Source organism: Elgaria multicarinata, chromosome 1 (genome assembly GCF_023053635.1).
Source record: "Elgaria multicarinata webbii isolate HBS135686 ecotype San Diego chromosome 1, rElgMul1.1.pri, whole genome shotgun sequence".
NCBI classification, from domain to species: Eukaryota; Metazoa; Chordata; class Lepidosauria; order Squamata; family Anguidae; genus Elgaria; species Elgaria multicarinata.
The window spans coordinates 192,199,179-192,222,291 of NC_086171.1; the positions used below are offsets into that span (position 1 = coordinate 192,199,179).

Consider the following 23,113-nt stretch of genomic DNA (forward strand, 5'->3'; position numbering starts at 1 on the left):
CTTGCGACGGTGCAACATTCCGGCGGGTGGCTTTTTAGCGGCTGCACGAAGAAGCATCCGGGATGCGAATTCCCGATCCGGAATCTGGAAGAGCCCAAGAGCTCCTCGCCGGGCGCGCATCCTAGCAGAGCCCCGAGCGTTGGAATGCAGGATGTGCCTCCCTTCTTCCACGCTACGACGACCGGCGGCTGGAAAGCGCTGAACCGCTAGCTCGAGGCTTCGTTCCCAGAAACCCGCCGGGATTTCATTTTCGCCTGCTCGGTTGGATTGGGAAACAAACTTTCGAGTTTGAACTCTCTATGCCTCTTCCATCGCCATGGGTAAGTGAAAGGTCCTCCCTAACTGGCAGGGGGAGCAGGCAGCGACTAGTGTGGAATATTTTCGTCTTTTAGGCTGACTTCGGTTTGCTGTCTGGTTTTGCAGATGGAGGAGGGGAAGACTCAGTTAAGTTTTTCCACTTGCGTGCTGGCTCCCTTTCTCTCTTTCTCTTTATGGCTTTGCAATGAATTCTCTTGCTGGCACATCTCTGCCCCGTATCCTTTCTTCCCTCCCAGGAGTAGCGTGGTTTAATATTGTGTATATACCACCTCTCTCTGCGTTTGCAAGAATGTCTTTAAGAAAGATGCCCCCCCCCCCCAAGTCGCTTCAGGAAAATGTGGTCCTTCTCCTTTGAATTCCAGGTCAAGAATGAAAGGGGAGACAAGGCAAAGGCCAAGAATTCTAATGCTAAAAACAAAGGCAGGCATAGTTTTCCTATTAAAGCTTTACCTCCGTGTAAGTATTTGTAGGATTTGAATGTACAGCTGCAATCCTATACATATTTATTTCGGTGTAAGCCCCATGAACTACAATAGTGCTTACTTCTGAGTAAACACATATAGGATTGGATGGTAAGACAGCAATCCAAAGTTTATTTTGTATGCTACCTGGAGATGTTTTTGATGTTGGGTGACTAATAACTTATAATGCTTACTAAAAAAATAAGTTTGGCTGAAGTTAGTAGGACTTAACTTCTGAGTACCCATGAACACAACAAGGGGTGGATGGGAGCCCGTTTGAACCTTTGTAGAATGCAACATTGCAAAGTGAGTACTCTGGTTCAACTCGCATGCTTATCATTCAGTGTGTTTGTTTATAAAGTGATAACTCCTTTGAACGTCCTGAAACTGGAAAGAAATTCTGTACACACAGTGACACCATGCTACATTTCAAGTTTGGACATCAGTTTGAGCCTCCCCCTGTTTTCATAGGGGAAGGAAAACTCAAAATACAATGTGATGTCTTAGCTTGGAAATATTGGAAGAGAAATGGGTGTACATATTTGGGATAGCATTATGCATTGCAAGGAACAACCCCAATTTGATCCCTACCCTTTTGGGAGTGGGGTGGGGTAATAAATGTTCAGTGCTTCACATACATCGGTCCAACTTTACAGCACAAACTTAAGCAAGGTTGCTCAGAAATAGGCTTCACTGAGTTCAATGGGACTTGCTCATAAGTAGGTGTGCATAGGTTTGCAACCGTTAGGACCTCTCAGAAGTATTGCAAGATTGCTCTGCTTGGATTGACCTTTGAAAGTTAACGTTAACTTGGAAAATTTTGGGGAAATTTCAGTAGGTTAAATTGATCATCACAAGAGCAGACTTCCCCTTGCTCTCTTTCTCCTGGACCTCCCCTGGATGACTCAGATATGCTCCAAAGCCTCTGGAGCACATTTGGGGGGCTGAAGAGGGGAAATGTATTGCCCTGGTGGTTTCTGTTCCATTGGTGGTTGTCCAGCATTGGACAATTCAATGGATGTAATTAAATTTATCTGTATTCCGTTGTGTTTGTTTGAAGGGGAGGAGCTGTTCTTGTTACACACCTCAAGCCCTTGGGATAAGTTGGCTATAAATAAAACTGGTAATCATGAGAATAACCATAAGAATTACCATGACGGATCCAACCAAAGGCCTATCACATCCAGAATTCTGTTCTTGCCGTGGCCAATCAGATGCCTGTGGGAGCCACCCTCCCACTCCTGTAAAATCTAAAGAAATTCCAACTTCTTCAATCATCAGTACACCCATTGTAAACTCTAGGCAGAAGATAGATTAGGATCTACAAATGCAGATGATTTGCAGTAGAACAGCAAGGATTTCTGACTCCTAATTAACAGTAGAAACAATAAATAGGCTTTGCTTTCCCCCCCCCAGATTAGATTATTGGAATGAAGAAAGCTTGGGGCAAACCAGCAATAGATTCTCATGCGAAAGAACTGTGAGCATAGTCCTGGTACTGAAAACATAGTCCAGAGCTGAGCATTTGCTAAGAGATACCCTGTTCCTGAATTCTAACTGCATATCCATCACTTTGAGCCACTATTTTGCACTTGGCTCCTTGGGTTAATTAGGTAGATCCACAAGCCTAACATTTGCTCATCCCTGCTCTAGATCCAAGGCCATCACCCTATCTCACAGTGCCCCCTGCCTTCCACCAGTCCACTTGTACAGCTACTTTACTGGCTTCTAATTATGTTGTCACCATTCCTATCGTTTCAGGCAGGCTTGTCTCATACCAGGAAGGTTAGACAACTAAAATATCTCACAAACTACCCCTTTGTTCCTTCATTTCCTGCTCCCACTTTGAGAAACCCCTTTGTTATGACAACATTTTATTCGTGGAGGCGGAAATGTTGCTTTTTTGTTTGTTAAACTAGGGTGACCATATGAAGAGGAGGACAGGGCTTCTGTACCTTTAACAGTTGTATAGAAAAGGGAATTTCAGCAAGTGTCATTTGTATGCATGCAGCACCTGGTGAAATTCCCTCTTCATCACAACGGTTAAAGCTGCAGGAGCCCTGCCCTCTTTTGTATTTGATCGAGAGGGCAGGGCTCCTGCAGTATGACCATGTCCAGATCTGACATCTCTAGGAATGGGTGCCATTGGCATACTAGCCTTAGCTGCGCAAACACACTCCTGGACATCACTAAAGCCTGGGTGTTTAGGTTCAGGGGGTAATCTAGAAGTACACCCAAACTGCAAGTCTGAGTCTTTACAGGAACAACGTCCAGCACAGGTTGAGTCTCTGTTCCCTGATTAGCCAGGAGCACCTCTGTCTTGTCTGGATGAAGCTTCAGTTTGTTTGCCTTCATCCAGTCCAATATCAATATCACACACCAATTTCGAATTAAGAGTACTTCCTTGGATTGGGATGGAAAGGAAAGTTAGAGTTGGGTGTCTTCAGCATACTGGTGGCACTGAACCCCCAAACTCTGGGAAATCGGTTACAGGTTTACCACCTCAGGGCGAGGTAGGCCCAAGCCTAAATACATGTGATCTCAGTGAGAATTAGGCCTTAGTTTCAGTTGGGGTTGAGAATTAAGTTTTTTGGTTTTTTAAAATTAACTTTATTGGTCAGCCTAGGACTGTTCCCCTGCAGTAGTCCACCCTAACTTTGAGATTATCGTTTGAGGCTCTCCTCCAGTTTCCCCCACCTTCTCGATCATGGCACCTTGCTTCTGGAATGTTCTTCCCAAGGAGGTTCTCCTGGCCCCCACATTGTTATCTTTCTGGTGCCAAGCAAATTTTGTGAACCGCCCAGAGAGCTCCGGCTATTGGGCGGTATAGAAATGTAATAAATAAAATAAAATAAATAATGTTTTTTATCCTCTCAGGCCTTTAGGATCTCTATTTTAGATCTGCTGATATTTTTCTTTAGTCTGTGAATGTTTAGCTTATCCTTATTTTATGTATTTATTGACTTGTTTTTATCTGCTGTTCATCATTCCGTTGTTTTAGATTCCTTGTTAGTCATCTGGAAACTTTGTGTGTTGGTGATACACATTTAATAAATGAGACCAACCATGTACTTTCTAAAGCTGCAATCTACACACACTTAGCTGGGAGTAAGTCTCTGTTTTTGAGTAGACATGTATACGATTGTACTGTAAGTAGCACAAAACCTGACCTGTGTGGCCAACTGGAATTGGAGGAATTTGGATGCAATTCTATGCATTTTTAGACAGAAAAAATGCCCTCCAACTCCCAGCATTCCCATGCCATGCTGCCTGGGGCATGCTGGGAGTTGTAGGGAAAGTCTAAGCATGGACAAGATTGCACGCTCTGCCGACTGTTTGGTGGCATAGAGTGGACTGCTGGTGTTATAGATGTAATGGGCACCATTGCTCTAGCAAGTCTTCCTTTGCCAGTTATTCGCCAACCTTTCTTTCTCCCACTTTCCTCTTAATGCAGTGTCTGACTGGGTAACAAGCTGCATTTTAATTAAAGCTCACAAACCATTATTAGGCATAAAGGTAATGGGAATTGCAGGAGAATCTAATTAAATCAGCCTCAACATTCACAGCAGCACCATATGTCCCTAATAGAGTTTGCAGGTAGAAACTAATGAACCTTTCCAGTTTTCTGCAAAGCTCTTTTACTCGTCCTGAATAAATATTGTTTCTAATTGGCTACCTATGCACGAGAAGAGTTTATAACAGCAGAGGCAGCTGTTCATGTGGCAGGATTTTTTTATCATATATCACGAGGAGAATAGCAAATAGAGGTGAGGCACTAAAAGCAACATACTAAATACAAATGTATTAACAACAACAAAAAAGCCATGAGATAATAGACTGTGCCAAACGCATTAAAGACTGTAAAGATCATTGTATAAAGTCCCAGCAAGAAAAACATTTCCATATTAGAAAACTGTACCCTGGAGGACAGTTAGACCAGTCTCTTGAACGGAAAGAACGAGATTGCAATGTAATACTTTACTTCTGAGTATCCCATGGGATAGGAGCAGACTGTAAAGGTTGTGTCCAGACTAGATTAGTTGTACTTACATCCCATTGACATCACTGTCAAAGGTTAGTCATAACTTAGTTCCTATTAATTTCATGGAACTTAAATGCAGCTAACTTATTCTGGATCCAAGGAAATTAGCATCTTTTTACAGATCCTACCTGTAAAATTTTAGAATGCAGGGACCTTGATGTACTAACCATGGACTCCTCTGGCATTGTGAGATCCAACAAATGTTTATAGTGTCGCACTGACATTATGATGCTTTTCAGGAGGACCAACTCAACAAACTTAAGAGCTGGAACCTTAAATGTGTATGATGGTATGTGAACCTATAAAGCTGTTACCCATTGCTGTGCAATTTATAATGCAGCCCTGGTGATGACTTGGCTTGTGCACTATGCTAAAGGAGCTTCAGGCACCACAGAGCCATCAGCGATGGTGCAGTTCTGTGCACCTGCTATGCAACTGTGATCTCTTTTAATGATACATGGAATGGCATGCATTGGAGCAGCGTGGTCTAGCTTTGCTTAAGGTGCTGCTATTGGTATATTGGTGCAAGCCCTTGTGCATAACTTTAGGATCAAATGTTTGTCTCACTGAAATCCTTGGAACTTGGTTCTGAAAATTTCTTAAGGTGGAATCCAGTCCAGAAGCCCATCAGTCTCTGAACATGAAGGCTGATGGGCATCCTATGCAGAGCGGGAGGAGCACAGAAGTGATCTTCATATCTGCACTTTCCCTACTCTGCGGAGGGGGAGGGAAGGAGGCTGGAGTGGGCTGGGGATAGCTTGCTTCCCCAGTCCCTGCCCTGCCAACAGAACCACCCCCTTTCCCTCCTCTCCAAGGCTGTTTTTGTGAGCTCAGAGAGGCACCTAGCACAGTTCTTTCCCTCCCAGCTAAGCAGGGGCAGAGAGCTTGAATTCCTGGATCCAAGGTTGGAACACTGTCTCTGACCTCGGATCCAGGAATCTGAGCTATCCTATCCCCTCTCCCCAAATGCTGTCTAGGAGCCATAGGATTTTTGCCCCAGAATCCAAAAATAATTGAAACTTTCCCTAAAACTAAGAAGTGAGACATGGAACAAAGTGTTACAGTGTGGAATGGTCCTGTTCATGATATTCCATTCCAGTCTTCCACCTGATTTTCCCAGTCCTTCAGCATTCTGTGGCTACTGAGAACGCTCATTCAGTTTTTAGGCATTCCTCTTTAAGTGTTGTTTTCTAAATATTTATATGTTTTTACAAGCCTTGTGGTTTCTCCAAGCTTCCCTCGTGTGTGTGGATGGTGTCTTTTTGGCTATATAAGGACCAGAACTCAGACAACTGAGAATGCTATTAGCATATGAGAGGTAATCTGACTTTGGGGGTCTATGATACATGTTTGCTGGCTATGAATTAAGCCTCAAATTTGCATCATTATTAACTCCTCTTGTGCTGTGTTTTAAAAGGCTTTTCCATAAAGGAACATACAAACATTGTATGAGAATTGTCTGTAATACACAAAGACAGACAGGAAATGCTGCAATTATATTCCTCCTTTGCAAGAAGTGTATTTGTTTTTTAAAAGAGGACAGACACACATACCACCAAAGATGCTAAAACATGAAGTACAGCTTTACTCAAGAAGTAAGCTTCAGAGTTAGATGTCAAGAAATAAGCTTCAATAAGCTTCAGTGTTAGACATCTTAAGAGGGGGTAGCAGGGAGATCATAATGCAAAGAACCAAAAGGCGAACTGGTATTGTACCAGTTCTCTCTTCGCATAGAATGAAATCATTTCCATGTGAAAAACATGCCTCAAAAGAAATGTTAGCACATCAGAGAGAACCAGTTTTCAATGCTGGAACATGTTAGGTAACACAGGGATGCTGATGAAATCTATCTCGGATTTGTCCTTCATTATCACTACCCACACTAACATAGGGACAGGGTGATACAGTTATAATGGCCCCGTTCAGAAGACACCTTAAACCATGGCTTTAACCATGGTGAATAAGGCTTTCTGGCTTTAACTACCATGGTTAAAGCTGTGGTTTAAGGTGTCTTCTGAACGGGGCCATTGTGAATCTCTTATGTCTACATCCTCACCATTCTGCTGATATATGGACACTAAAAACATGCTGGCAGCACTATATATATATAAAGCACTTACAAAAATTACAGTGTGGGTGGGGAGACAGACACCACAAATACTACCCATCAGCTGTCTGAAAGACGCCACCCTAATTGCCCCATATGCCTGGAACTGCCTCCCAGAACACCTATGTGATGCCACCTTTCCTGTAAATCCTTTGTTTCAGCCCTCTACTTCCCATGTCCTACCTACAGCAATTAAACGTGTAACCAAGCCTAAGATAATGCAACAGAAACAATTGCATATTCTTTCCTTGTTTAGCCCTGCATCCCCTTCCTCAGTTTCCCCTGTGTCAAATTTTATATTGTAATCTCCTGGTGCCAGAGATTTGTCCTCTGTAAAGTGCCATGTTCACTGATGGGTGTAACATAAACAATAATTGTAAACACTTTCCAGTGGCAAATATAATACTTGCTCCTACTCTAAGGCCTTCTCTCTGATGCAGCCTGCTATGACAGCTCAATTATACTGGCTGTCTAGTCAACCTCCAGCCTGGTGCTGGAGTGTCACAATGTATTATTATTATTATTATTATTATTATTATTATTATTATTATTATTATTATTTTTGCTGTTGCTGTTGCTGTTGTTGTTATCATCCCGCCTTTTGCCCAATGCTGGGCCTAAAGGCAGCCAATGTAAGGGGTGACCAGTGCCAGAGGCAGCACCTAAGCCTATTTCTGGCACAATAACTTGACAGCATGACTCAGAATTTGTGTTATCACTAGGGGGTTCCGATATAGAATCATAGAATCACAGAATAGCAGAGTTGGAAGGGGCCTACAAGGCCATCGAGTCCAACCCCCTGCTCAATGCAGGAATATACCCTAAAGCAAACCTGACAGATGGTTGTCCAGCTGCCTCTTGAAGGCCTCTAGTGTGGGAGAGCCCACAACCTCCCTAGGACACATGGGCATCCTGCCTGTATACAGTGGCAGAAAACCTTGAGACAACCAGCCTTTTAGGGTAAATTTTGACACAAGTGTGATTGGCCCTTGCTCAACCAGTGATTCTGGAAACAGAGTCTCATGGCAGGTTGGTCTCAGTCACCTCAGCTGGGAAAGTTGGAATCATCCCAAATTAATCTGGCACTGAAATAAGCTCTCCTACATTGGCGAAAGGTTAGCCACATTGAGCGATGGTCCAGGGTAATCGCCATGGCAAAGTGCCCAGAGGTCTGTTTTCATCTTCCAAGAATATTAAGACCAGTCAGTTGTTTACTTGTGAGATTCCTCCATGATGGGAAGAAGTGGCAGAGATGTTGCTGCTCTGTCTATCGAATGCTGTAACAGTAATACTAAACCAAGAAAGATGTATGTAGAACTCTCCAGGCCGGCAAGCTGTTGACAGTTTAAAATCAGCCAGCAGCAGTTCGCTGAGACGCCCTTCAGGGGAATTTGACGGGCTGGCCTGCTCTTCGTCACTGTGCCTAGAAGGCATGTGTTCATGCAAAAAATGTAGACCCAGTTCCTAGCTCTGTGTGAGGCTGAAGCAGGATGGAATGTGGCAGGGAACTTGTTTTTTTTTTCACAGCTCAGGGAAACATCTGGGTGGCCAAGAACTGTTTCCTCTACAGAGTCATCTTTAAACGGCTCCCTAAGGTAGCTCTCTTCACGTAGCTGCAGGATGGATTCCTGCTCAGAGCTAGGGATTCCCTCCATATTCCAGAAATCTTTAAGGAAAAGAAAATCTCCCTGTCAGTTTGGTGAACTGCAGCTGTCACAAGGAGAAATTTAAAGTGGCCTCCACTTTGCATAGATTTTATGAACACATGCAGGGGCTTTGAACCTCATGCCCGCAGGCTAAATCTGGCCCCAATCTGCCTCTCTGAGATCCTCCCAATCTGGCCCTCTGAGATTCTCCAGACAGCCACACCCCTACCCCAGGCTCAGCCCCTTCTCAACCCCCAATCCTTTGTTGATTTCCTGGTTTTTGCACAGTTTCTCCCTATTCTAAAAGGTTGAAATCCCTGTCCTAAGGTTTAGTCACTGGTAGTAAGAGCTTTTAGCTTGAATATGATTGTATTTTGGCCCCGCCTCTTTGGTTTTCAGCTCCACCCACCACTGGAATGTAGCTCCCAAAAACTGCTTCAAAACTGAATTCAGCCTTCAGGCAGAAAGAGGTTCAAAACTCTCTTTTTTTTGCGCAAGGGAAACTGACTTCAGTACAGCCATTTGTTGTATGTAACGGGAGGATGTGTTTGTTTCATATGGGATGTCCCTAATGCACGGTACCTATTTTCTCATTAGTTTTAATAATAGTTATTAAAATACTAATAATACTTAGTATTTCTTCAGCAGTTTAGAATAATAACACTTAGCATTTATATAGCAGTTTCCATTATTCTTATTCTTATTTATATTATTATGTATTTATTTATTCAGTTTATAACCCACCTATATACAGAATACCCGAACTGGCATACGAAGTTTAAAACAATTTTAAAAAGATAAAACAATCAATGAAACTATACAGCATAAAAGCAATGTATAACGGTCAGCAATAAGATTCTAAAAAGGGAAGGCCTGCTGGAATAATAGAGTCCTTAATGCCTGCTTAGAAACATTCAAGAAGTCAAGGGGTGCATTTCAACTGGCAGGTCATTCCACAGCTGAGGGGTGGCAGAGGAAAAGATCCTCTGGCGTGTGACTGCCAATCTCCCATTTGGCAGTCACTGCAGATGACCCTCCAAGGACTTTTAAGTAGCAGGCTTGAACATAGGGGTAGAGGCGCTCCCTATGGTACCTTGGACCTAGACCATCTAGGGCTTTAAAGGTAAGAAACAGTACTTTATATTTTGCCCGCAAAGGAATCTTCCCCAGCCAGATGCCCTCCAGATGTGTTGAACTGCATCAGTCCCAGACAGCATGGACAACACATCTGGAAGGCATCAAGTTGGGCATGGCTGCCCTATAACAGCCCTGCAAGGAAGTCAGTACTTCATACATGGGACTGAAGCAGAGAGAGCACAGCTCAGACTGCAAACCTATGCTCACTTACCTGGGAGTAACTCCTGTTGAACTCAGTGCAATTTCCACTGGAGCAGATACGAAAAGGATTGCATTGTAATTCCAAGTTCAAATGGACTGTGGCTAAACAATCGCCCTATTGAGTTATTAAAGAAGATAGCATCTTGTTTGCAGAAGAGACTGGGCGCACCCACCCACAGTACTCCTGGCTTGAGATACGCTAATTCTATTTGGGCAGAGGCTGCCTAAAGGTGCATGTTGCCAGCTTTAGGATTCCTGCTACTTCCCCCTGGATTAGCACTACCAACCTTTTTACTTTTTCAGGGCTTCATTTTTGTTTGCACATGCAAAGCTCAGTTCTGGTTTTGCAAAAACATTGTTTTCTACTTCCTATGAGGTACATAAAGGTAGATGAGCTCCATGATACCTCACTGTTGTTGTTCTTGATTTGCAGGACGTGCACTGCTGGTCCTCCTGTTGTCTTCAACCGTCTCACTCCTTGGTGGGCTGATATTTGGGTACGAGCTTGGAATCATCTCCGGAGCCTTGTTGCAGCTGCAGGTGGACTTTCAACTTAGCTGTTTTGAACAGGAAGTCCTTGTGAGTGCCTTGCTCGTTGGCGCTCTCCTGGCCTCTTTGGTTGGAGGGATCTTCATTGACCGACAGGGAAGAAAGAAAGCAATCCTGGTCAGCAATGCAATTTTGCTGTGCGGCAGCCTCATCCTGACACTCGCCAGGTCTCTTGTATGGCTGGTATGTGGGCGCGTGACTGTCGGCTTTGCAATCTCTTTGTCCTCTATGGCATGCTGCATCTACGTCTCCGAAATGGTGGCCGCCCATCAACGAGGAGTGTTGGTTTCCCTCTATGAAGCTGGCATCACCGTGGGTATCTTACTTTCATATGCACTGAATTACAGCTTTGCGGACATTGCTGAGGGTTGGCGGTACATGTTTGGCCTGGCTGTCGGCCCGGCAGTCATTCAGTTTCTCAGCATCCTGTTCCTCCCAAAGCACTCAGCGACTTTAAATGTCCATTGCAGCGAGACTCGCAAAAGCCTCATTCGCATCCCAAAGAATGATGATGGTGAAGATGTAACGCCACCGGGCCCTAAGGAGAAGTATTATTCTTTTGGGGACCTTTTCAGATCAAAGGACAACATGAGAAGCAGGACTCTGGTTGGCCTCGGATTGGTGGTCTTCCAGCAGTTCACAGGGCAGCCCAACATCCTTTGCTACGCTTCCACCATCTTCCGCTCTGTGGGGTTTCAGAGTGATTCCTCCGCCGTCCTGGCTTCTGTTGGTTTAGGGGTGATGAAGGTCCTTGCAACTCTCGTTGCAATGGCATTTGCAGATAAGGCCGGCAGGAGGGTGCTGCTGATGGCTGGGTGCACGGTGATGGCCTTTTCAGTGACTGCTATTGGCCTGACCAGCTGCTCCATTCCATTAGAGATGGCAAAAGGCTGTGAAACTCTCAGAGGATCAAGCAACACTTCGTTCAGCTCAGCTCATCTCCCCATAAATTCCGTGTCCCCGCAACCGGCTGTATCTTACTTTCCAGTGGCGTCAGGTGCAAGTGAAATGCAAGTAGAATCGACTTTTGCCATCACGAGGTCAGCAGTCATTGCCAAAACTCTTGCCAGGAATGAAAATGGAGAGAGAAGCACTCCTTCACGCCCTGAGCAAGCCCGTTTTCTCAATCAGTCAGCAGAAGGAAAGCAGCAAGATACCAGCTCACCTATTGGGGAGGCTCCTTCCAAGCAACATATACTCCTAAACTGGATCACGTTGCTAAGCTTGATGGCATTTGTGAGTGCGTTCTCAATTGGGTTTGGACCAAGTAAGTGTCTTCTGCCCATACAGCCTACCCATATGAATGGACCTGGCTCTGTGTGAATGTGTTTCCAACTTGACCAAGCAGTTGTGTCTGACATAACTGAATGAGGCAAATAAAACTATGGGTATATGAACTCCATAGACCAGCCTTCCCCATGCAGTGGCCATGCTGACTCGTAATTATGGGAGTTGCAGTCCAAGGTGTGGTCTTGACGTCTTCTTTGCCCCGGGGTGGCTCCGAATCTGTGCAGTGTCGGTTAGAAGATGCAGGTGCAGATTCAAAGCCAGCCCAGGGCAAAGAGACGAAAATGTTTCCCCAACTTTCCAGCCAGAGCAAGAGCAGCCCGGCTCTTCCACTGGTCTGTGCTCACTCCAGGGGCATTCCGGGTGGATGGCAACCTCTAACTGGGTGCTGTCTTTCCAGGCAGAGGGCGAGGGGCATACCAGTGAGCAGAATGGATGCCGGAACACCCCACACTGCCTTGACATGGGGAGAGGAGCTCCTCTACCTCCTCCTAAAACAAATAATTTTCTCCCCCTCAGCTGCTGCCTCCTCAAATATTTTCTCTCTCCCAAGCTACTGTTGCCGCTGCCGCCTCCTCCTAAAATATCCTGCCCTGAGCAGCTGTCTCTGCCTCAAATGTTTTCTCCCCCCACGAGCTGCTGCTGCTGCTACCACCTCCTTCTCACCCTAGTCTCAGGGAGGGACAAGGGAGGGGACAGATGACAGCCATAAACCCCATGCTTGCTCCTTGACATGGAGATTATCTGGCACAATCCCTCAAGAGCGAAAGCGCGGGGTTTGAGGGGAATGCGGTGCCAACTCAGCGCCGTGAAGATAGCCCCCAACACAGCTGGTGTGCAACAGGTTGGGGAAGGCTGCCATAGACCCAAACTAACATATTTTGCCTGTGTGTTGTTTCTTCAGTGTCCCCTGATGTCACCCCAACAATAATCTACAAAGGGGGAAGAAAGGAGCCCAAACAAAGCATCAGCAGCTTGCTCTAATCTTGGGGGAGGGGGAAGACTCCTGTTCCTAGACTGCAGCACTACACCCACTTACCTGGGAGTAAGCCCATTGAATTCAGTGAGACTTACTTTTGGATAGTCCTGCATAAGATTGCCCTGTTAGCTTCATGCCCTCCCTGAGCCACTCTTCGCGCTCCTATGTCTTCGTAGGTGATCAGTAGGAGTGTTTGTTGCTCTTTTCTTAGCTCTTTTAAACCATTGCTCCATCTCGCCTACATTGTCTACTCCAGCATTTGCTTTCCAAGATCAGACACTTTCCCCGTTTTACTGCCCGAGATCTTTGAACTGGAGGGGTTGGGGATTGAATGTTCTACAAGTGAGATATGGGCCCATCCTGTTTCCTACTATGGTTGTGGTAACTGAATCTTCTCCCACCTGTTTTTTTTTATTTTATTTATTTATTTATTTATTTATTTAGTACATTTCTAATCTGCCCAATAACTAATATTCTCTGGGTGAATTACAACCTGTTTCTGAAATATTTCCTTTACATATGCTATTTCAGGAACTAGCGCTGTCAGAACTTTATTTACCCACCCAGTTATGTAAACATTTATAAAGAAATCCTCCAAACTCCATACACAGTTTGGCAGATGTGTGTTCACAAGTTTGCAAGGAAGGCTGATGTGGCTTTCTGTGATCATAAAACACAAAAGGTGGCCCAAATGCACTTTGTATGATTGCTCCATGCATGTACAGCTTCCCTTCCCAAGAAGGGGAACCCAGTTTTACAAGGTGGAAAAGGTGGCTCTAATTAGGCAAGGTTTACCTTTCCCTCTACTAACTGTAGGGCTATTTTAAGAAAAGTTGAAGTTCAGACTGGGTGAACTTCATTATTTGGACCAGAAAATACTGCAAATGGCTTGTACCGTCCAGATGTCAATTTATAGTCTGTCCCAATAAGTTTTCTGCTTCCAGGTTTCTTTATGTGAAAGTTATTACCTCGCTAAACATATATTAAGTTTGCTTTGATGTCCCTTACACGTGTTTGGATAAACATTCTGTCTGTCTCTCTCTCTCTCTCTCTCTCTCTCATTTTACTCCCATGTCTTCCTTTCTCCGGCTGCAGTGACATGGCTTGTCCTCAGCGAGATCTACCCTGTCAGCATCCGAGGAAGAGCCTTTGCCTTCTGCAACAGTTTCAACTGGGGTGCCAATCTGCTGATCAGCTTCACGTTCCTTGATCTTATCGGTATGTATAGGCACTGCTCGTGGTTGATTTTCTCCAGAGCAGTTTGCTTCGTAGAAAGGCTGATAACAAGATCTGGTCAGTATAGGTGTGTCACAAGTGCCTAAAAGTACCCAAGAGAGTGCCTTCTCTCTCACCATCCTGCCCAGGCACTGAGGTTATCTGAAGGCATGTTCCTGGTGCTTCCACATGGACCTATGGCCTGATTTGAGTCCACCAGGAGAAGAGCCCTCAGTGTGGTGGCCCCCTTCTTATGGAACTCCCTGCTGCTGGAGGTCAGGAGGCGCCAGCATTGTATTGTTTTTGGCGCCTCCTGAAAACATTGTTCTAAGACGCTTTCCCGGAATGACCTGTTATGTAATAATGTAATTTTTAATGATGTTTTCATTCTTTTGCCTCATTTGTTCACCACTCTGAAATCCTCAGATAGGGAATAGTATAGAAATATTGTAAATAAAATAAAAGTTTCCCTGTTTTCATCTGTGACACCATCTGAGGATACTTATGCTTGTCTCCTGCTCAGCACCTTGGTCTCTCTAGGAGTCATCATCAGATAAGGTGCTCTGGTATCGTTGCTAGAGTGCTAAACTTAGGCAGGATCTGCTTTAAGCGGCTTATAACAGTAGCGACAACTGTTGGGGCCGAGGACACACTCCATATGCAGTTTTCAAAGTGTCATATCCTACTTGGTGTAGATCTGGCCTTAGACCAGAGAAACCCAGGTTCAAATCTCTGCCCGACCCTAAAACTCACCGTGGGGAAGTCATCTTCTCTCAGCTTGGTTGTTGTGAGGATAAAAATGGTAGAACCCTTGAGCTCCTTGCAGGAAGGGTTCCCCCTCCAGATGTTTTGGACGCCAGTTAGCACCAGCTAGCATGACCAATGGTAAGGAATTTGGGAGTTGTAGTCCAAAACATTTGGAGGGCACCAGGTTGGGGAAGGCTGGTAACCTATATGGGAGTAACTCCGGAGCTATCCCTGTTGAAATGCTATGAAGGAAAGGGGTCATCTAGAATCTACGATGGTGTTGAGTTTACTTTTCTTCAAAAACCTGGATGTATTGGGTTTTCCACTCCTTATGGGATTGTATACTTTGGTGGGGACGGGGGGATGACATTTCCCCCCGCTCCCAAGTCTTTCAAAAGAATTGCACATGCAGTCATTAGTTCCTTCCTGTTGTGGTCTACATGTGAGAGAGAAATGAGACTGTGCCTGCTGGTCCCACCCCAGACATTGCACATCCTTCTGCCATGGCCATTCGGTGTCTGCAAAGTCTCCCCGGCCTCATGCAGGGTCTCCTGGTTGCATGGAAGCCTTTGCACATCCCACTACCCACCTGCAGGCTCCCTTTTTCAGACATCACACTAAACAGAACAAAATGTAGAGAACATGATCTATCTATGTTTTTAATATGCATTAGAGACTGGACAGCCAAGGATCAATTGTCCTTTCTCTTACCTGGTTCTAACTATTTTGTGACCCAGAGGGTTGCTCTCTTCGCTCTTAAAGCAGCCAGCATAAGGGGAATTTTTTTTAAAAAAATGAATTAATTATCAAATGTTGTAATATACAAGGGGTCGTATTAACTGTTAGTCATATATAATATATCATATACGAACTGTATATTGTTTTAAAATTTTAAATCATAAATTTTAAGTAATGTCTTGTTTGTTCTTAATGATTATGTGATTTTTTTGAAATGGTCAGAAGACTTATTCAGACTTATTCATTCATTCACTAAGCAGATATCAGAGGTGGAGAGCAAAATAGTCCCATTCTGTCCACAGTGTGTACATTAATGTGTAGAGAAACTCATCAGAAGTGGGCTTAATAATATGATAATGTACTAAAGATGGAGAAATGCCATGGAGCAGGGTTATTCAATCTCTTATATCCCAATGGTTGTATCACAACTGTAGAGAAGTTGCATTTTTGTGTAGTCAGAGGAGAAAAAAGCAGCATATTTTAGCTTAATTTTTTTACTGCCAGTAGTTAAGGCTCAGAAGAGGCATTTCAGCCTTTTAAAAGCAGGCGGCAGGGGAGACTGTGCAAAAGCTGGAAAACCACCAAACAGCAGCTGTGGGAAAGGGGTGGAGCCAGAAAAAGTGGGCCTGGCCATCTGCAGAGCCCTACAGGGCTAGCTTTGGCCTACGAGGTTGACGTTGAACACCCCTACTGTACAGGCTAGCTATTAATATTTTATATGCCAATTTCCCCCACACACACACATTTTGCTCCCTGACTTGCCTCTGAGAATCTGTATGATCCAAAACTCTTAGTCAGACCAAAACACATGTAACCCAGTTAATTTTGGGTGGCTTCAGACCAGCGCTTAACACATCGACTGCTGTGATATTTCCTGTAGCTGGATTGCCTTCTCGTCCTATGTCCAAGATCTTGTCTCAGCACATTATTTCTAATGGTGCACATTGGTAAGCAGCCCTGCAGCAGCTTTTAAGTGGTGGTTAAAAGGCCCTGCACAATACTGTTCAGATTTGATAAATGCACCATACTTCATCATATCCAAGAGAAAGTGATGTTCTTTCATCATAGAATCATAGAATAGCAGAGTTGGAAGGGGCCTACAAGGCCATCGAGTCCAACCCCCTGCTCAATGCAGGAATCCACCCTAAAGCATCCCTGACAGATGGTTGTCCAGCTGCCTCTTGAATGCCTCTAGTGTGGGAGAGCCCACAACCTCCCTAGGTAGCTGATTCCACTGTCGCACTGCTCTAACAGTCAGGAAGTTTTTCCTGATGTCCAGCCGGAATCTGGCTTCCTTTAACTTGAGCCCGTTATTCCGTGTCCTGCATTCTGGGAGAATCGAGAAGAGATCCTGGCCCTCCTCTGTGTGACAACCTTTTAAGTATTTGAAGAGTGCTATCATGTCTCCCCTCAATCTTCTCTTCTCCAGGCTAAACATGCCCAGTTCTTTCAGTCTCTCTTCATAGGGCTTTGTTTCTAGACCTCTGATCATCCTCGTTGCCCTCTTCTGAACACGCTCCAGCTTGTCTGCGTCCTTCTTGAATTGTGGAGCCCAGAACTGGACGCAATACTCTAGATGAGGCCTAACCAGGGCCGAATAGAGAGGAACCAGTACCTCACGTGATTTGGAAGCTATACTTCTATTAATGCAGCCCAAAATAGCATTTGCCTTTCTTGCAGCCATATCGCACTGTTGGCTCATATTCAGCTTGTGATCTACAACAATTCCAAGATCTTTCTCATTTGTAGTATTGCTGAGCCAAGTGTCCCCCATCTTGTAACTGTGCATTTGGTTTCTATTCCCTAAATGTAGAACTTGGCATTTATCCCTATTAAATTTCATTCTGTTGTTTTCAGCCCAGCACTCCAGCCTATCAAGATCACTTTGAAGTTTGTTTCTGTCTTCCAGGGTATTAGCTATCCCACCCAATTTGGTGTCATCTGCAAATTTGATCAGCGTTCCCTGCACCTCCTCGTCCAAATCATTAATAAAAATGTTGAAGAGCACTGGGCCCAGGACTGAGCCCTGCGGCACCCCACTTGTTGCCTCTCCCCAGTTTGAGAAGGTTCCATTGATAAGTACTCTTTGAGTCCGATTCTGTAGCCAACTGTGGATCCACCTAATAGTTGTTCCATCTAGCCCACTTTTAGCTAGTTTGTTAATCAGAATGTCATGTGGTACTTTGTCAAAAGCTTTGCTGAAGTCAAGATATATGACATCCACAGCATTCCCACAGTCCACAAGGGAGGTTATCCTATCAAAAAATGAGATCAAATTAGTCTGACAGGATTTGTTCCTGACAAATCCATGTTGGCTTCTAGTAATCACTGCATTGATTTCAAGGTGTTTACAGATTGACTTCTTTATAATCTGCTCCAGAATTTTCCCAGGGATGGATGTCAGGCTGACTGGTCTGTAGTTCCCAGGTTCCTCCTTTTTGCCCTTTTTGAAGATAGGGACAACGTTAGCCCTCCTCCAGTCGTCCGGCACCTCACCCGTCTTCCATGATTTTGCAAAGATAATAGACAAAGGTTCTGAGAGTTCTTCCGCTAGCTCCTTCATTACTCTTGGATGCAGTTCATTGGGCCCTGGGGATTTGAACTCATTCAAGGAAATTAGGTGTTCTTTGACCATTTGTTTATCAATCTCAAACTGCAATCCTGCCCCCTCAACTTCTGCTTCACTTTTTCCAGGGGGGTCATAGATCCGCTTTTGGGAGAAGACCGAGGCAAAGTAGGAATTGAGCACTTCAGCCTTTTGTTTGTCGTCTGTTATCAATTTGCCATCCTCATTAAGCAGTTGAACCACCATTTCTTTCCTCTGTCTTTTACTACTCACGTATCTGAAGAAAGCCTTTTTATTGCTTTTAGCATCCCTCGCTAATCTCAGCTCATTCACAGCTTTAGCCTTCCTGACGCCATTTCGGCACTTCTGCGCCACTTGTCTGTACTCTTCTTTTGTAGCCTGGCCTTCCTTCCACTTCCTATATGTATCCCTTTTTGTTTTCAGTTCATCAATAAGCTTTTTGTGGAGCCACATTGGTTTCCTCTGTTGTCTTCTATCTTTTCTCCTTGTTGGAATTGTTTGTAACTGTGCCTTTAAAATTTCATTTTTTAGATACTCCCACCCATCCTGCACTCCTTTTCTTTTTAGGCTCCCTTGCCACGGGACCTTACTTATTATAGTTCTGAGTTTATTAAAATCAGCTTTCCTAAAATCCAGAGTACGTGTATGGCTACGCTCGACTTTTGTCTCCTTCATAATCAAGAATTCAAGTATGACGTGGTCACTTTCCCCCAGAGTTCCCGTAACTGCCACTTTATCCACTAAGTCATCCCTATTGGTCAATAACAAGTCAAGGATTGCCGACCCTCTAGTTCCTTCCACCACTTTCTGTAGGAGAAAGTTATCACCCATACATGTCAGGAATTTCTTGGAAGGGCCGCTTTTGGCAGTAATGGTCTCCCAACAGATATCAGGGTAATTGAAGTCCCCCATCACTACTACATCACACTTCCTTGAAACACTGGCAATTTGTTTCTCAAAAGTTTCGTCCTCGTCTTCTCCTTGATTGGGTGGTCGGTAGTAGACTCCGATTATCATATTCTTTTTATTCCTAGCCCCATTTATTTTAATCCAGACGCTCTCGACGGGGCTCCCAATCTCATCCGCCTGTATTTCTGTGCAGGGATAGGTATTTTTAACATATAGTGCAACTCCACCTCCCTTTCTATTTCTTCTGTTCTTTTTGAACAAGTTATATCCTTCAATTGCTATATTCCAGTCATGGGAGTCATCCCACCAAGTTTCAGTTATACCTATCAAGTCGTATTTGCCTTCATGTAATAAGAGTTCAAGTTCATTCTGTTTGTTTCCCATGCTCTGGGCATTAGTATATAGACATCGAAGACCATGTGTTTTATAGTCTGGCTTTGTTCCTACCTTGTTGCAGACACTATTTTGGGACTCTGTTGGAGCTGTTCTCTGTACTGTGGTGCATTGGCCTTCATCCATTGTTGCCTCAAAATTTACGTCTCCCACCCCCGCAAGATTCAGTTTAAAGCCCTCCTGATGAAGTTCTTCATGCTGTGGCCAAACTCATTCTTTCCAGCCCTTGTGAGGTGCAACCCATCCCTTGCCAGCAGTCCATGTTCCAAGTAGCGTAGCCCGTGGTCCCAGAATCCAAAACTCTCACGACGGCACCACTTTCGAAGCCAGTCGTTCATCCGGAGTATTTTTCTTTCCCTTTCTAATCCTCTTCCAAGAACCGGGAGGATGGATGAGAAAACTACCTGGGCCCCAAAGTTCTTCAGTTTCCTTCCCAGAACTTCAAAGTCTGAAATGATTTCTTTGTAGCTCTGCTTGGCGACATCATTTGTTCCCACATGGATGAGAAGAAAGGGGTATGTGTCCGTGGGCTTTATGAGCTTCGGTAACCCTTCAGTCACATCTCTAATCTGTGCTCCAGGGAGACAGCACACCTGGCGAGTCCATGGGTCTTCACGACATACTTGGGTTTCAATCCCACGCAGCAGGGAGTCTCCTACAATGACTACTCTTCGCTTCTTCTTGGTTGACCTACCTTCTGTCTCTTGGTCACTGTTGCATGGTGCCTCCTGTACTTCTTCCTCTGCAAACTGTCCTTCAGTCTCATTCTCCAGAAGCTGAAAGCGGTTGCTTAACTGCAATGGCTCCACCGGTGCAGAACGCCCTCTAATTCCTCTTCTAACTGTCACTCTTTTCCAGGGAGTTTCCTCTTCATTGGCTTTCCTCCCCTCAGCATACTCCACTTCTGCTTCAGCTGGCTGTTGTTCTTCAATCTCATGTGCTTCTTGTTGCTGTTGCAGTTCCACCGTTCGGTCTAAGAACTCCTCGACTTCTCTTATTCCTTGGAGGGTGGACACTCGCTGCTCAAGTCCTCTCACTTTTTCTTCCAAAAGTGCCACCAGCTTGCACTTGTTGCAGGTGTACGCCATGTTGAGCTCAGGCAGAAACACGAACATTGCACACCCTTTGCAGGTCACTACCTCTAGGGACTCCTTTCCATCCATAATGTCGATTTCTGCTTTTGTTTTTTTCCTTTTTGATTATAGTAGAATTGCCTTTGCTTTGTTGTGTCCTCTCTGAAGGTACACAACTATATGAGGATGTCTTAAGGGAAAGTAATCTTTTGGGGTTTTTTTTGCTTTTGTTTGGTGGTGGTTTTGTGGGGTTTTTTTTCTCTTTATGCTTTTCTTTTTTCCCCCACCTCTTTTTTATTTTTATTTTATTTATTTATTTATTTTATTATTATTATTATTTTTTAGAGGCCTCCCCCTTGGCCTCCCCTGCCGAACTCCCCCTGCCAAACTCCTGTTTGCTCTTCCTGTTCGCTCGCTCCCTGGGAATCTGGCTTACTTTTCTAGCTCCTCCTTGAGCTGGGCCAGCTGCTCTTCCCTGCTTCTGCTTAGCTCCAAGTCAGCAACCAGAATGAGGTCACTGAAAGGCCAACAACAATCAACAGCAATTAGGCACTGATTGCTGAGACCAACTGACAATCAGGCCACTCCCCCTTCAGCTCCTGCAGCAATTATAAACACCAACCTCTCACTCAGCACTCAGGAGCACATGGCAAGCACACGGCCTCTTTGAATTGGCAGCCTCCTGGGTTTCCTTGAGGCTTCTCTTGTTCCCCTTTCCTTGGTCTCCTCTTCCCCTACACTCCCCCTGCCAAACTCCTGTTTGCTCTTCCTGTTCGCTCGCTCCCTGGGAATCTGGCTTACTTTTCTAGCTCCTCCTTGAGCTGGGCCAGCTGCTCTTCCCTGCTTCTGCTTAGCTCCAAGTCAGCAACCAGTCAGCATCATATGTTAATTTCATTTTACTATTTCTTGCAGGTGCCATTGGCTTATCATGGACGTTCCTTCTCTATGGACTGGTGGGAGTGATGGCTGTTCTGTTTATTTATCTTTTTGTACCAGAAACCAAAGGACAGTCTTTAGAAGAGATTGACCAGCAGTTCTCTAAGAAGCGGTAAGTCCTGGCGTGCCTGCTGCTGGGCAGCTTAGTCCACTGTGGTCCCATTCAGACAACACGCTAAACCATGCTGCTTAACCACAAAGTGGTTAATGGAATGCATTAAGGTTAATGCATTCTGTTAAACTTTTTGTGGTTAAGCAGTGTGGTTTAGCGTGTTGTCTGAACGGGGCCGATAGTTGGCAATATCAACGCTGGGCACTACAGTTTTCCTTGTGCTCATGTTTATTTATTATTTATTTAAAATATTTATATACCACTCCATATCTAAAATAGATTCCAGAGCAGCAAACATAAGAATAAAGCAGTAAAAAAATTTTTTTTTTAAAAAAAAAGATTAAAACAGCAAATTTAAAATTGAACAATTTTTAAAAAAAGAAACACAGTTGGTGGTCATTTTGAGGAATGCTTCCTTGAAAAGAGTTGTTTTCAGCAGCAAAGCTGGTAATAGGTCCGGGCCAGTTAGGAAATATAGACCCCATTTCAAACTACTCATTAAGTATTTTTTAATCAGTTCTAAATACATATGAACTAGAACAATTTTTTTTAAAAAAAAGGTAATGGCAAGCACTTTTATTCAAGATGTATATAAGACATCACTTCTTCACATTCAGAAATGCTTTACATGCTTTTCTTTGGGCAAATTCATCATCAACAACAACAAAAATCAACTTTGCCCAGGGGGGCTCGGAGTAGGCCCCATCAAAATCATAGCCCCATGCCACCTGGCCCCACTGGTCCCCCCCTCTGACTCACCCCTGGTTTTCAGGAGGTGCTGGACTGACCTCCTGGGGCAGGGACTTCCAAAGAGAAAGGGCCACCACATTAAAGGCTCTTTTCCTGGTGCACTCCAACTGGGCCATAGGTCCATGTGGGACTACCAGGAGCATGCCCTCTAGTGACCTCAGTGACCGGGCAAGTTGGTAAGGGAACATTTTGGGCTTACCCACATGATGCATCCAAACCAATCTCTCTCATTGTTTGGCAGGTTGCTACAAAGAAATCCATTCTGGCAAAATTTGTGGAACAGAAGAGAAATCCATGTGCGTGCTCATTACCAAAGAGTGGACCATTCGAGCACCTCTTGAGAGAGGAGCCATGAAGTTTGCCACTTAAGAAGAAGAGTGGGCATTAGTCATGCATCAAGATGCTTACTTCTATTGTGTTGGAAGTGTTTAGATAACTTTCCCAAAGGAGGAGTCCTGGACCATTCCATGAAAGCCAGAGGTCCTGCAGTGACAGCACAGTTTTCTTCCTTTAAGTATGTGTGTTCTGTTACACATAAAATCTAGCATCCTTGTCTCTAGGAAAGATTCTTCTTACATGTCTTGATATCAGTTAAGAGGAACCATAGCTGAGGTTCTCCCAAAAGATCACAAAGCAAACTTTTTATAAAAGCATTTGATAAATAAAGCATAAATTATGACAACTCTGTGTCTTTGCATGTGGTTTGGTGTGAAATACTTGAATGTCTTACAACAGGGCTGGGCAACTTGTGGCTCTCAAGATATTTTGGCCAACCAATCAGATCTGCCCTGGCCAGCAGAGCCAATAGTGAGGCATGATGGGAAGTGTCAGCCAAAACATCCAGGGGGGGCATAGGTTGCCCATCCCTGTCTTATGGTCTGATGCACAACCCATGAACGTGCCCTTTGATGGAGAAATCATCAACA

General features: G+C 44.5%; 1 protein-coding gene across 2 annotated transcripts; it reads left to right on the forward strand.

The window, feature by feature from the left end:
- Positions 1-22,851, forward strand: SLC2A10 (solute carrier family 2 member 10). Of its 2 annotated transcripts, XM_063145809.1 has the most exons (5): positions 3-320; positions 10,346-11,728; positions 13,823-13,945; positions 21,302-21,437; positions 22,429-22,851. In XM_063145809.1, the coding sequence occupies exons 1-5, from the start codon at positions 317-319 to the stop codon at positions 22,526-22,528; spliced, it is 1,746 nt and encodes a 581-aa protein (XP_063001879.1). In that variant the 5' UTR covers positions 3-316; the 3' UTR covers positions 22,529-22,851. The 2 variants fall into 2 exon arrangements, with proteins under 2 accessions (XP_063001887.1, XP_063001879.1); XM_063145817.1 differs by lacking the exon at positions 22,429-22,851 and having other exon boundaries at positions 1-320; positions 21,302-21,441.
- Positions 22,852-23,113: the final 262 nt, after the last annotated feature.

Excerpts from the sequence above, each read along its gene's own strand:
- SLC2A10 (XM_063145809.1), top strand. Across the intron at positions 11,729-13,822 it reads CTCAATTGGGTTTGGACCAA|TGACATGGCTTGTCCTCAGC; the intron begins GTAAGTGTCTTC and ends CTCCGGCTGCAG. Across the intron at positions 21,438-22,428 it reads CAGCAGTTCTCTAAGAAGCG|GTTGCTACAAAGAAATCCAT; the intron begins GTAAGTCCTGGC and ends ATTGTTTGGCAG.